This window comes from Corythoichthys intestinalis, chromosome 2 (assembly GCF_030265065.1).
Source record: "Corythoichthys intestinalis isolate RoL2023-P3 chromosome 2, ASM3026506v1, whole genome shotgun sequence".
Classification (NCBI taxonomy): Eukaryota; Metazoa; Chordata; class Actinopteri; order Syngnathiformes; family Syngnathidae; genus Corythoichthys; species Corythoichthys intestinalis.
Window position 1 is genome coordinate 24344969 of NC_080396.1, and position 14498 is coordinate 24359466.

Consider the following 14498-nt stretch of genomic DNA (forward strand, 5'->3'; position numbering starts at 1 on the left):
CTACAGTTACACTTAGACTTCACTTTGTTGGTTAATGCATTTATTGCAATTTTGTTGTTTTATCACAATAGATTGGTTTATTTACATTTCAAAAACCAGAAGCCATTCATTTACGAATGTGATTGCACTTTAGTTTACATATTTAAATGTTCAGATATTAAGATTTGAATGAGGCAAAATAACATGCTTTTTCTCTCAGATATATTGTTATAATCATTTGTTCCAGATGTACTGTAATTACTTTCTGTATAAAAATTAATTTGGTGTTCAAAAAGTCTTTTCAAACTTGAGTCTTGAAAAAGAGGGGGTCGTCTTATAATCAGGGCCGTCTTATATTCGGGCCGATACTGTATATATAGGAAAGTCAATCACATGCAATGTCACTTTTCGGCCACCAGGAGGGCCTGCCCCCCCCGCCCCCCCCCAAACTCCGCTTATGCCTTTAAATGGCCCAAAATTACCTCATTGCCTGGCATTGGCTGCCAATGATGGCCATAGACGTTCACTCCATTTGAAATGGAAGGGTGGCCTGGGACTTCAGACGGATTGGACGTCTACTAGTGATAAACTCATTCCAATTCACAGCAGAAGCTTGTTTTTCTGTTTATTAGTTGTTGGTCTGAAAATCATTCTAAGATATTCTACAAAAGTATCGATAATCGTTGTATCGCCATATCGTCAGATCATCGTTATCGCGAGCTTTGTATCGCAAATCGTATCGTATTGTGAGGTACCAAGAGGTTCCCACTCCTAAAAAAACATGACTGCGAACATCTGCTTGAATACACAAAACAACTACCCTTCACACAAAATAGTGAACATTTTCAATGTAAAATTCAGAGAAATGGTTGGACTGAGTTTTAAATAAACGTCTTGATGACATCACAGATATTATAAATTGTAGTAATGGTGCTCTGAGGTTGTTCCTCTGATCTAATGAGCAACGTTTTTCTAATACCTTTTAAGCCATCAAAAGAGAAAAGAAAAGTACAGTACATGACTCAACAGTCGTAACACCATCAGGCTAATTACTCTGGGAAAACCTAAGGTAAGACCTCGCTTCTATTTTTCTCTTGTTCTCAGCCGTAATGGAGTCTTTGACACTGTCACTGAAACCAACACAACACTTGATCAGCAAAGACATATTTTCTGATATTTTTATAATATTGGCTAGCTAAGCTTATTGTTGAGCAGTTAGCATAGCAGCCACCACAGTTCACCAACAAGTTCACCCACTTAGAAAATAGGTAAAGGTCTGAAATTTCAATCATAGATGCATTTCCACTTAAAGAGACATAATCTATATTAAACAAAATGGAACTTACATTGTATGATTTTTCAAAAAAAAAAAAAAAAAAAAAAGTTTAAGCTACATCCAAAGATTTTCTACTGGATTGAGGTCTGGAGACTGGCTAGGCCACTCCAGAACCTTGATATGCTTTTTACGGTCAGCTTGGCTGTGTGCTTCGGATCATTGTTATGTTGGAAGATCCAACCACGACTCATCTTCAAGTCTCTGACTGAGGGAGGGAGGTTGTGGCTCAAAATCTGACGATACATTTCACCATTCATCCTCTGCTTTATACAGTAAAGTCACCCTGTCCCCTTTGCCAGAAAGCAAAAGGTTTCCAACCCCCTACATCACAGAGGGGATGGTGTTCTTGGGATTGTACTCATCCTCCTTTTCCCCCCACACACGACGAGTAAAGTTTGCACCAAAAAGTTCTACTTTGGTCTCATCTGACCACATGACTTTCTCCCATGACCCCTCTGCATCATTCAGATGGTCCCTGGCAAACTTCAGACGGGCCGTCACATGTACTGGCTTCAACAGGGGAACCTTCTAAGTGTCAGGCCGAGATGACGAGGCGGGCTCAGCTGTGGAGTTTCAGGCAAAAACTTTTATTGAGAAAACAGAGGTTCTTAGGCATGGCATGCGGGGATGAGGAAAAATACCAAAAAAAAAGCACTCCAAACGGAGGAATAAGTCAGGACAATCACGATCAAAAGCTCAAACAAAAAGCACTCCAAAAGGAGGAAAATTACAAACATAAAACGCTCCAAATGGAGGGGGAAAAGCCAAGATAACTATGATCAAAAGTTCGAACCAAAAGCACTCCAAATGGAGGATAAAATCTAGACAACTATGATTGCTGTGAAACCAGGCCGACGTGACTAACATGAGTAGTAAGACAATTTGGCACAAGACAAGGGAGATGCAGAATATTTATACACAAGAGGTAATTGGGAACAGGTAAAAAACAATAAGTGATTAGGTGACAAGAGGAAGGGCAAGTGTACAGACACAAGGTGGGTGAAGCTTTCAAAATAAAACAGGAAATGACGTGACACAACTCCCTCATGACGTGACACTAATCGTGCATGATTTTAAACCATTGCACCATAGTGTTCAACTGACAGTCGCCTTTGAAACTGTGCATCTAGCTCTGTTCAGGTAATTGACCAGCTCTTGCAGTGTAGTTCTAGGCTGAGCCCTCACTTTTCTCATCATGAGTGATTCCCCACGAGGAGAATTTTACATGGAGCCCCAGTCTGAGGTACATTATCAGTCATGTTTAGCCTTTTCTATTTTCTTACCATTGGTCCAACTGTTGATTCTCACCAAACTGCTTTCCAATTGTCCCATAGCCTTTTCCAGCTTTGTGGAGCTCAACAATTTTTCTCTCTGGTGTCTTTCGAAAGCTCTATGGTCTTGCCAATGGCAGCAGTTGAATTATGACTGACTATGGGAGCAAAGGGCATATTGAGCTCAAATGGGTGGTGGGTTGGTCGTTGCTCATGGGGTAAAGGTGCACTTTCTTTAAGGTAGACTGACAACTCTTTGAGTGTCATAATTATTGCTGATTCTCTGGGGTACAAACACTTACGAACCACAGTAAAAAAAAAAAAAAAAAAAATCACACAATGTGATTTCTGTATTTTTTTTTTTTTTTAAAGATTATATCTCTATGAGTGGAAATGTATGTACCGTATTTTTCGGACTATAAGTGGCAGTTTTTTTCATCGTTTGGCTGGGGGTGCGACTCTGGAGCGACTTATGTGTGAAATTATTAACACATTATTATATCATTTCACATGTTATTTTGGTGTTTTGGAGTGTTGAAATTCGCCTCCCCAGTCAAGCCGCACGGAAACAGCGACAGCCAAACAAAGTGCCGCTCTGCCGATGCTGCCTCGCGCGCGCCAACCAGGAAGGCGGAATTTCGCTAGTTCATCTCTGATGTTAACCCTTTGTACTGACTCCATATTCCTAAAGTTTGAAAAAGACTCGCCGAAAGCAGGTTGACAATTAATTAGTCGACAATGGTCAAAAACAAGGCAAAAACAGACGACGGAAGGACAATTCTGGATCCAAAACAAGGCTACATGTTTCCGAGCAGCAAAAATCTGTGTTATCTCAGTGTCCAGTGTTTTTAAGTCCGTGATGTAGTGGGCCGGCTGAAGGTGTGTCTGGGCGTTGCTTTGGGATCATCCCTTTCTGGCCGGTTTCAGGCTCTTTAGGTTGGTGCGTGGATGGGATGTGGTTGCCACAGCGACCGACGCTGGTCTTGACGTCCCAAGCGCTTGCTATCAACTTTGTTATCCGGGCTGGCTCTACTTGTTGTCGGACAAAGAGCGCTTTGTCCTTTGCAGAACTGATTTGCAAGTTCTGGTGCGTCAATCTTGCTCGTGACGCACATGTTGGGCTTCTATGATAAGATGGCGTTGTGTATTTATCTACTTATTTTCATTAAACTATGGTGTGCTATCTATTCTACACTAGGTGTGTCAGAGCAGTACAGTCCCACAGTAAATATGAGAAATGATACTATTCCCAGATTAATTGTATTCCGTGTGTTCGAGTAATGCAAACAGTTAGACGGTGCCTACGAGAAACGGTACCATTTTTCCATTTCCCCCTCAGGAGCCCCGATAAGGTGATTAACTTTACTGTGTCAAGGCCACTGAGTGAAGTCTGTCTAAACTATAGTTAAATGAATGTGTTAGACTAATGCAAACAATTATATGGTGTGTGAGAGAAGGGTACCTTTTCCCTTCAGGAGTCACACTGATGGTTTGGTAAACTTGTTAGCATTTTCTTTATGCTATAGTTTTCTGAATAACTCTAATAGCTATGTTACGTTAACCTACCGGCCACGTTCGCATTTCGTTGTTCATGCATCATGTAACGTGATCATACTGTACACTTATTTAGCATGTTTTTCTCTTTTTTTTTTTTTTTTTTTTTTTTTTTTTTTTTTTTTTTAAACCTGTCCTGTTCAGCTGTTTGACACAGAGAATGGAAGTCTAAGTGCCCGGATTCTGAACAGTTTTAATGTTTCACATTGAGAGTCTGACATACTCCCATTGTGATCATTCAAAATACCTTTTCATTATGACAAAGCAGCGAACAGGAAGGGATTATGGGGGGACAGAAGAAAAGAAATACAAGAGAAGAAAGAAAAGAAACACATACACAAACAACAACAAGAAATACATTGAACATCTAAACTAGTTACTAATATGCTGGTGCTATCGTCAGCGAGATGTATTTCCGGTTTACACCATGTGGGGGCCTATTGGCCAGTGAAAGAGGAGAATGGGGGTGGGGGTGTCTATAAGACTATAAGCTAAGTGATTGAAAGGGGTAGAGTGTACACAAATCAGTTCTGTGATCTAGAACCCAGTAATCGTGTGAATCTCTTATGAGTGAAAGCCCGTTGGCGACCAACCCTACGCCGCCGCATCGCCAATCCCGGCACCGGAACCCCCAACCCGAGCATGCCCTACCACATCCAGCAGCACGCAAGCCCCACCGGGCGCGCGACAGCCACGCAGACGGGCGGAGAGACCGCGCGGGCACCAACCCAGGGCCACGGTCCACACCCAGCCAGCCCGGGGAGGGAGGGCGGGCGGGGGGGTGGGGGGTCCTTGCGCAGCCCATCCCTCCTCCAACCGCCCAGCAAAGGAGCCACCGTCCCCCCCCCCCCCGGGACCCAGGGTGGTCCCCCGGGCCACCCGCGCGCCCATCAACCGGCCTTCAGGGATGGCAGGAGGGGACGCATCACCAACCCCACGCCTACACCCACCCCCGCCCGCCCACCCGGGCCACGAGCCACAGCCACAGCCCCCCAACCGGCACGGCACGCCACGGGACCCCCAGCGGCCCACCAAGCCCCAGGCAAGGCAGGGTCCCCCGCCGGTGCAGGCGACACCCCGCTGATACCCCGGCGCCCAGCCAGCGACCCGGGACGGAGCGCAGGGCGGACGCCCAGCCAGAGAAGAGAGGGGAAGGCGGAGGCAGGAGAACGCCCAGGGACTGCCATGGGGCGATGCAAGATCGGAGACCCGACCCCCCAACCCACTCCCGCGGCCGGCAGCCGAGGCAGAGGGGAGGCCACACCCCGGGAGCCTGTTTAGCATGTTTTTCTCTATTGTATTTTTATTTTAAATTGCCTTTCAAGATGACATATCTGTTCTATGTGTTGAATTTTATCAAGTAAATTTCCCCCCAAAATGTGACTTATACTCTGGTGCGACTTATATGTTTTTTCCTCTTCATTGGGCATTTTATGGCTGGTGCGACATATACTCAGGTGCGACTTATAGTCCGAAAAATACGGTATGATTGAAATTTCAAACCTCTACCTATTTTCTAAGTGGGTGAACATGCAAAATTACAAGGGGTGCAAATATATTTGCTCCTAACTGTCTGTAGGTCATTCTAAAAAAAGGAACCTCATAAAAATAATATATCAACTACAACTTGACATAACACACGTTTAGAAGAAAGAAAAAAAGGTCTGTTTTACAACTGAAAAACAGGTTGGTGCCGAAATTGTCCTCCAATTTTGTAATAAGAGACTGTACGTCATCAGAAAACTTAGGAGAACCACTAGAGGTCAGCACAGGCAGGATTTTATTTCAGGCTGTAATGCACTAATTTAAGAATCATGTCTGCGTCATATACAGTCGCCTATAGTAACCCCCCGCCCTTCTATGTGTGATCCGGGCTATGAAGGATGGATTCACTGAAGGCTATATTATTAAGAGCTGTTAGTGTGAATAGTTGACTCTTTGGGTCTCAGTCCAGTGTGTGGGATGCTGAATCAAAAACAGAAAGGCACTCACTGCAGCATAACAGTTTTATACAGCATTTTAAGCTTAAATGTGTACATTGAAATTGAACAGAACTTCAACCCTTTGGTCAGGTCATATTCACGAGAATCATATTCATGAGAAAAACGTTCAGAAAGAAACGCCTCAGGAGGGCAATCATTGGGGGGAAAAAAAAAATGTCCGTGTGTGTGTGTGCATGTGGGGGGTGGGCTGATGGCTCACCTAATCAATGAAACTGCAGTACCAACCAGTTCTTGTTCCTCAGCTGACTGTCAGACTGGACTGTTTGACAGAAATTGAGACACAAATTGTAGCGGTAGATAAAAAATAGAAAGAAAACTTATAATGCACTGATGGAGAGTGACCCTGTACCATATTAAATCCATGACAGGCCGGTGAGAGTAACACATCCATAAGCTCCAAATCTCTTTAATACAACACCCATTAGGAAAGTGCTGAGCTCTTCATCAGCTAAGACGCTTCACCACTCAGCATTCACAGCCTGTGCTCTACATATGATCAACACTTTAGCCTTTATGACTATAAAAGGATATATCTATAGACCACATTGTACTGCATTGGGTTTCTATGCGTCTACACTTTAATAGCCACTCACGCATAAATGTGATATACAGTAACTGTTACTATGGCGTCTTACTTCATAAAAGGCCTAGTTTTTGACAGGGTGTTGCACCAATATTACGTGAGTTTTAATTGCCGAGAAGCCCTGTACGGTTTATTGGCTTGAGTTGTTAATTAAAGCTTCAATTGAGAGATACCTCCTGTCATCTGTTGAATCATTTTTAATAATAATAATAATAATAATAATAATAATAATAATAATACATAGAGCGCTTTTACTGATGCTCAAAGACGCTTTACAGTTGAAACAAAGAAAAGGCTCACACAATGTGTGCAGTACAAAACAATAGAAAAAAGAATTACAGTGGGGCAAATAAATATTTAGTCAACCACTAATTGTGCAAGTTCTCCCACTTGAAATTATTAGAGAGGCCTGTAATTGTCAACATGGGTAAACCTCAACCATGAGAGACAGAATGTGGAGAAAAAAACCCAGAAAATCACATTGTTTGATTTTTAAATAATTTATTTGCAAATCATGGTGGAAAATAAGTATTTGGTCAATGGTAAATGGTGTTATACTTATATAGCGCTTTTCCACCTTTCAAGGCGCTCAAAGCGCTTTACACTATCTCGCCATCCACCTACTGGTGACGCAGCCCCAGGAGCAACGTGGGGTTCAGTATCTTGCCCAAGGACACTTAGGTGAGTTCATCAGGGCAGAGAATCGAACCCACAATACCAAAAAATCATCTCAATTTTTTGTTATGTACCCTTTGTTGGCAATAACGGAGGCCAAACGTTTTCTGTAAATCTTCACAAGCTTTTCACACACTGTTGCTGGTATTTTGGCCCATTCCTCCATGCAGATCTCCTCTAGAGCAGTGATGTTTTGGGGCTGTCGTTTGGCAACAAGGACTTTCCACTCCCTCCACAGATTTTCTATGGGGTTGAGATCTGGAGACTGGCTAGGCCACTCCAGGACCTTGAAATGCTTCTAAGGAAGCCTCTCCTTTGTTGCCCTATCTGTGTGTTTGGGATCATTGTGATGCTTAAAGACCCAGTCACGTCTGATCTTCAATGTGCTTGCTGATGGAAGGAGATTTTCACTCCAAATCTCTCGATACATGGCCCCATTCATTCTTTTCTTTACACAGATCAGTCGTCCTGGTCCCTTTGCAGAAAAACAGCCCCAAAGCATGATGCTTCCAACCCCATGCTTCACAGTGGGTATGGTGTTCTTCAGATGCAATTCAGTATTCTTTCTCCTCCAAACATGAGAACCTGTGTTTCGACCAAAAAGTTCTATTTTAGTTTCATCTGATCATCTGAACACATTCTCCCAGTCCTCTTCTGGATCATCCAAATGCTCTCTAGCGAACCGCAGACGGGCCTGGACGTGAACTTTCTTCAGCAGAGGGACACGTCTGGCAGTGCAGGATTTGAGTCCCTGGCGGTGCATTGTGTTATTGATAGTGACCTTTGTTACTGTGGTCCCAGCTCTCTGTAGGTCATTCACTAGGTCCCCCCGTGTGGTTCTGGGATTTTTGCTCACTGTTCTTGTCATCATTTTGACGCCACGGGGTGAGATCTTGCATGAAGCCCCAGACTGAGGGAGATTATCAGTGGTCTTGTATGTTTTCCATTTCCTAATAATTGCTCCCACCGTTGATTTCTTTACACCAAGCGTTTTACCTATTGCAGATTCAGTCTTCCCAGCCTGGTGCAGGTCTACAATTGTGTCTCTGGTGTCCTTCAACAGCTCTTTGGTTTGGCCATAGTGGAGTTTGGAGTGTGACTGACTGAGCTTGTGGACAGGTGTCTTTTATACCGATAATGAGTTAAAACCGATGCCATTAATACAGGTAACGTGTGGAGCCTCGATAGACCTCATTAGAAGAAGTTAGACCTCTTTGACAGCCAGAAATCTTGTTTGTAGGTGACCAAATACTTATTTTCCACTCTAATTTGGAAACAAATTCTTTAAAAATTAAACAATGTGATTTTCTGTTTTTTTCCCCACATTCTGTCTCTCATGGTTGAGGTTTACCCATGTTGACAATTACAGGCCTCTCTAATCTTTTCAAGTAAGAGAACTTGCACAATTGGTGGTTGACTAAGTACTTATTTGCCCCACTGTGTAAATTAAAAGCTAGTTTAAATAGGTGAGTTTTTAACATTCTTTATCAATGTGTGAAGATCAGAACAGGTGCAGATTAGTTTAGGGAGTGAGTTCCAAAGTGAAGGGGCAGGAACGGAGAAGGCTCTGTACCCCCAAGTACGGGGGTATTTATTAAATAAGACGCAAAGTTCAGAGAGCAAACAATACTAAAAGGTGAGAAACGCAATACCATTCTCAAAAGAACGTGTTGTCATCCGAGTCTCCATCAAGAGTCATGAACAAAGGTAAAATTGTGTATTTAATGATATACAGTGGGGAGAACAAGTATTTGATACACAGTCAATGGGAAAAACCATTGGCAGTGTATCAAATACTTGTTCTCCCCACTGTACATGTAAACTCTAAGAAGTGTTGTGGTTGTAAGTTTAGTTTGGCAAGTTCTAGTATCATTTTTTCATGATTTATATGCAGTCATGGACGAAATTATTGGCATCCCCAGATTTTTTTCCCAGAAAATACAGCATTTCTCAAAGAAATTAATGCGATGTTTTCAGTATGAATGTGTTTATACCGTGGATGTGGATTAGAAAAACACAAAAAGTTGAGGAAAAAAAGCAAAGATTGACAGAATTTTAGACAAAACTCATAAAATAGGCTGGACAAAATTGTTGGCACCCTCAGCTCAATATTTGGTTGCACATCCTTTGGAAGAAATAACAGAAAGCAATCGCTTCCTATAACAATCAACAAGTTTCGTGCACCTTTCAGATGGAATTTTGGACCACTTTTCTTTTGCGAAATGTTCCAGGTCTCTCAGATTTGAAGGTGCCATCTTGCAACACCAATTTTGAAATATATCCATAGGTGTTCAATGAGATTTAAAGCTGGAAGCTTCGATGGCCACCTCAGAATTCTCCAGATCTTTGTCTCCAACCATTTCTTGGTGCTATTTGAAGTATGTTTGGGGTCATTGTCCTGTTGGAACACCCATGACCTCTGACGCCGACCCTGTTTTCTGACACTACAGCCTAATTGCGGCCCAAAACATATTACCGTATTGGCCTGAATATAAGACGGCCCTGATTATAAGACAACCCCTTCTTTTTCAAGACTCAAGTTTGAAAAAAATACTTTTTGAACATCAAATTAATTTTTATACAGAAAATAATTACAGTACATCTGAAACAAATTATTATAACAATATATTTGAGAAAAAAAGCATGTTTTTTTGCCTCATTCAAATCTCAATATCTGAACATTTAAACTAAAGTGCAATCACATTCGTAAATGAATGGCTTCTGGTTTTTGAAATGTAAATAAACCAGTCTATTGTGATAAAACAACAAAATTGCAATAACTGCATTAACCATCAAAGTGAGGTCTAACTGTAACTGTAGTCTTGAAACAAATCTGAATAAGGAAAAACATCGCAATAAAATAATGCAAACTGGTTAAACTTGAGAGTAGCTACTAGCTGAGATCTGTCATGACAGAACATCACTTCAATGATATCTGGCGCCATCAAGCGTCGTGAATGGGTATAATGTCTAGACCGGAATATAAGACGACTCCCACTTTTTCAGTCTTATTTCAATGCAAAAAACACTGTTTTATATTCGGGCCAATACGCTAATAGTCTCCAGATTTTATGACTCCTTGCATACTCTCAAGGCTCCCAGTGCCAGAAAAAAGAATGAGCCCGACAAAGAAAAGTGCACAATGCCTACAGTCAAACATGGTGGAGGTTCAATGTTGTTTTGGGGTTGTTTTGCGGCCTCTGGCACTGGGTGCCTTGACAGCATGCAAGGTGTCTTAAAATCTTGAGACTATTAATATGTTTTGGGGCACAATGTAGGCTGTATTGTCAGAAAACTGGGTCTGCATCAGAGGTCATGGGTGTTCCAACAGAATAATGACCCAAAACATACCTCAGATAGCACCAAGAAATGGTTAGAGACAAGAGCACCTTATTTGGAGAATTCTGATGAGGCCATCGATGAGTCCGGATCTAAATCCCGTTGAAAAGCTATGGAGAGATCTCAAAATTGCGGTTGCCAGGAGGCACCCTTCAAATCTGAGAGAACCAGAACAGTTCGCAAAAGAAGAGTGGTCCAAAATTCCATCTGAGCATTGCACGAAACTTGTTTATGGTTATAGGAAGCGATTGCTTTCTGTTATTTCTTCCATTTTTTGTATTCTGTGTAAAATTGTGTACATTTAGGCTTTTCTTTTCATCTTTTTTTGTGTTTTTCCAATGCAAATAAAAAAAACAAACACATTCATACTGAAAACATTTGTAATTGCATTAATGTCAGGAAGAAATTGTGGATTTTCCGGAAAAATTCCAGGGAATAGTTTCATCCGTGACTGTACATGCTGAAAAGTGGTCACAGAAATGTACTCTGCACCTACTGTGAATCATGGGAAAGGCCTGGTTATGCTGCTGTTTTGTTGCATCTGGCTCTCGGTGTCTTGAATATGAACGGGATACAATAACATCTAAAGACAATCATGGTATTCTGGAGAGAAATGTACTGTCCAGTGTCAGAAATCTTAGTCTCAGGCACAGGTCATGGGTTTTGCAATAGGATAAGGACCCAAAACACACGGCTAAAAACACCCTAGCATGGGGAAAAGCTGAACTTTGGACTATTCTCTTGTGACCTTCAATGAGTCCCGATCTAAATCTACTGAACATCTGAGGATGGAGCTGAAACCCGCTGTCTGGATCTGAAACAACTGAAGCAGTTCGCATATGACAAGCAGGCCAAAATTCCTACTGAGAAGTGTATTGAAAGTTAGAAAAATCCTTTAACTTGAGAGATTGCCTCAAAATGTTGTGCAGTAATTAAATTAAGAATGCCATCAATATTTCAGAGGCCTGTTTTTGAAGATAATTCTGTTGAGCTGAAATTCAAAACCCTCATCTGGTACTGATAGCACCGGTTATATTTCAGTTTAGAATTTGGTCATCTTATCAGCACTTATTTGCAAATGGAAGAGAAAACAAAACGGTGATCGTTTCAAGGTTGTGCATTTCAGGACGAACGTTTGCTGCTGCTGTTGTTTAAAAAAGGTGTTCAATAGCTCTGAGAAGAACGAGCAAGTGTAATACCTTAATATGTTGATGAGTGGTCAGTTCTGTTTGCAGTGATGGCTGGATTAGAAATTAAATGTGGCCTAAATCACTTTGTGCTGACGGCTTTGGGATGTGATAATCCAAGGTGCGTCTTTTAAAAGGCTGAGCGTCGCCACCGGGTTCTAATTGAAGCAAGGTCCCCCACAATCGCGTTTCTGAACAGCCAGAAGAAACACCACAGAAGGGCTGATCGCGACCGCCAACTGCAACCATGAACGGCACAGAGGGACCTTATTTCTACATCCCTATGGTTAACACCACCGGGATTGTCCGGAGTCCTTATGAATACCCTCAGTACTACCTTGTCAACCCAGCAGCCTACGCTGCTCTGGGTGCCTACATGTTTTTCCTCATCCTGTTCGGCTTCCCCATCAACTTCCTCACTCTGTACGTCACCATCGAACACAAGAAGCTGCGGACCCCTCTAAACTACATCCTGTTGAATCTGGCGGTGGCTAACCTCTTCATGGTGTTCGGCGGTTTCACCACTACGATGTACACCTCCATGCACGGCTACTTTGTGCTCGGCCGTCTGGGCTGCAATCTGGAAGGATTCTTTGCGACCCTCGGCGGTGAAATCGCTCTCTGGTCCCTGGTGGTTCTGGCTATTGAAAGATGGGTGGTCGTCTGCAAGCCCATCAGCAACTTCCGTTTCGGAGAGAACCACGCTATTATGGGTTTGGCCTTCACCTGGATAATGGCTTGCGCTTGCGCCGTGCCCCCCCTTGTCGGCTGGTCCCGTTACATCCCCGAGGGCATGCAGTGCTCGTGCGGGGTCGACTACTACACACGGGCCGAGGGTTTCAACAATGAGTCCTTTGTCGTCTACATGTTTGTCTGCCACTTCCTCACTCCGCTGATGATTGTGTTCTTCTGCTACGGCCGTCTGCTCTGCGCCGTCAAGGAAGCCGCCGCCGCCCAGCAGGAGTCCGAGACCACCCAGAGGGCTGAGAGGGAAGTCACCCGCATGGTTATCCTCATGGTCATCGCCTTCCTGATTTGTTGGTTGCCCTATGCCAGTGTAGCCTGGTGGATCTTCACACATCAGGGCGCCGAGTTTGGACCAGTCTTCATGACCATCCCGGCGTTCTTCGCCAAGAGCTCTTCCATCTACAACCCGATGATCTACATCTGCATGAACAAGCAGTTCCGCCACTGCATGATCACCACCTTGTGCTGCGGGAAGAACCCCTTCGAAGAGGAGGAGGGCGCCTCCACCACTGCCTCCAAAACCGAAGCCTCCTCCGTTTCCTCCAGCTCCGTCTCCCCTGCATAAAAGGGCCGCAAACCCACGTAACACGACCTACTACCCAAGAAGAAGAGTTCTCCTCCCCCCAGGACACGACTAAAGGCTCATGTCTACTTATACAACTTCCTTTTTGTATTTTTACAAACATAAAGACAGTTGCGGGAAAGATCAGCCCATTACAGAGTTGTTCCTGTATGTACAGAATATCCAACACATCTATGAGTTTGTTTCCCCTAGATTGAGGGAAAACTATATGTTTATCTGTAACAGTTGGATCCTATATGATACTGGCTTATCTTTGAATGTAGAGGCATGTAATCAAGGCAACGTAAAATAAAACGCACTTTGCAAATGACGTTATGTTTTTTTGTTTTACTTACACTTGGAATGGATATGCACAAATGACAATAGAGTATATTGATCAAAGAAATAAATGTGAACGCTATGATCAGAATGCATTCATGTCTTGAGTCAAGACCTACTTCATGAGAGTGACAATTGCGATTGAATTCATTACATTTGGAGTTGCATATTAACATACTCATTCAGTAGGTCACCTTGGAATTAGAACTTGTTCTAGGTGAAGGATTATGGTATTATTTATTGTTAATCTTAATACAGTGCATGACTCAATACCACTCTTTACATGACGAGTATGGATATTATTAAGGGGGCACAAGAAGATTAAGGATGACTAAATCAATTAGGCTTGTTAGCTCATTCTCGGCCATTGACAGTGACAGACATCAAATCCATTCCAACTGGGATGGCTGGTATTGAGTAATCATGTTTCACTGCCATTGTCGGTGATAGATTTCCAACCCAAATTGTCTGGGGCGATTGAATGATTGCTGCCAGAGCCCCAGTCAAAATGGATTGGACAACTTTCACTATCAATGACAGCCAATGAGTTAATAGAAAGTCCTCCTAAGATAAAATACAAATAAATGTAAAAATTTAACCAGATTAATGAAAAGGCTATAACTAGGTAACAATATGATTTAGATTCAATTTCTTGGTTCAGCAGTGTGCCATACTGAAGCATTATGACCTTCACGTGTTGCTATGGTAACCACTGTAGAAACGAATCTGTCCTGGAATACTGATGTGGCCTGGGAGCTTTATTTTTCTTATTTTAATTGGATACAGAATATCAGAAAATTCCAATTCCAAATACATACAATACTATATATAAAATATGTATACTGTATTTCAAGAATTACAGTATGTCACAGCAGTTTATTGGTTGAAAGTATCAAACGCGTGTGATTTGAACAAAGTGGGTG

General features: G+C 42.6%; 1 protein-coding gene across 1 annotated transcript; it reads left to right on the top strand.

Annotated features, from left to right (window-relative positions):
* The first annotated feature begins 12068 nt into the window (after window positions 1-12068).
* LOC130906449 (rhodopsin) lies at window positions 12069-13567 on the top strand. The gene has a single exon (XM_057820812.1). The coding sequence runs from the start codon at window positions 12175-12177 to the stop codon at window positions 13237-13239; it is 1065 nt and encodes a 354-aa protein (XP_057676795.1). The 5' UTR covers window positions 12069-12174; the 3' UTR covers window positions 13240-13567.
* The last annotated feature ends 931 nt before the right edge of the window (window positions 13568-14498 follow it).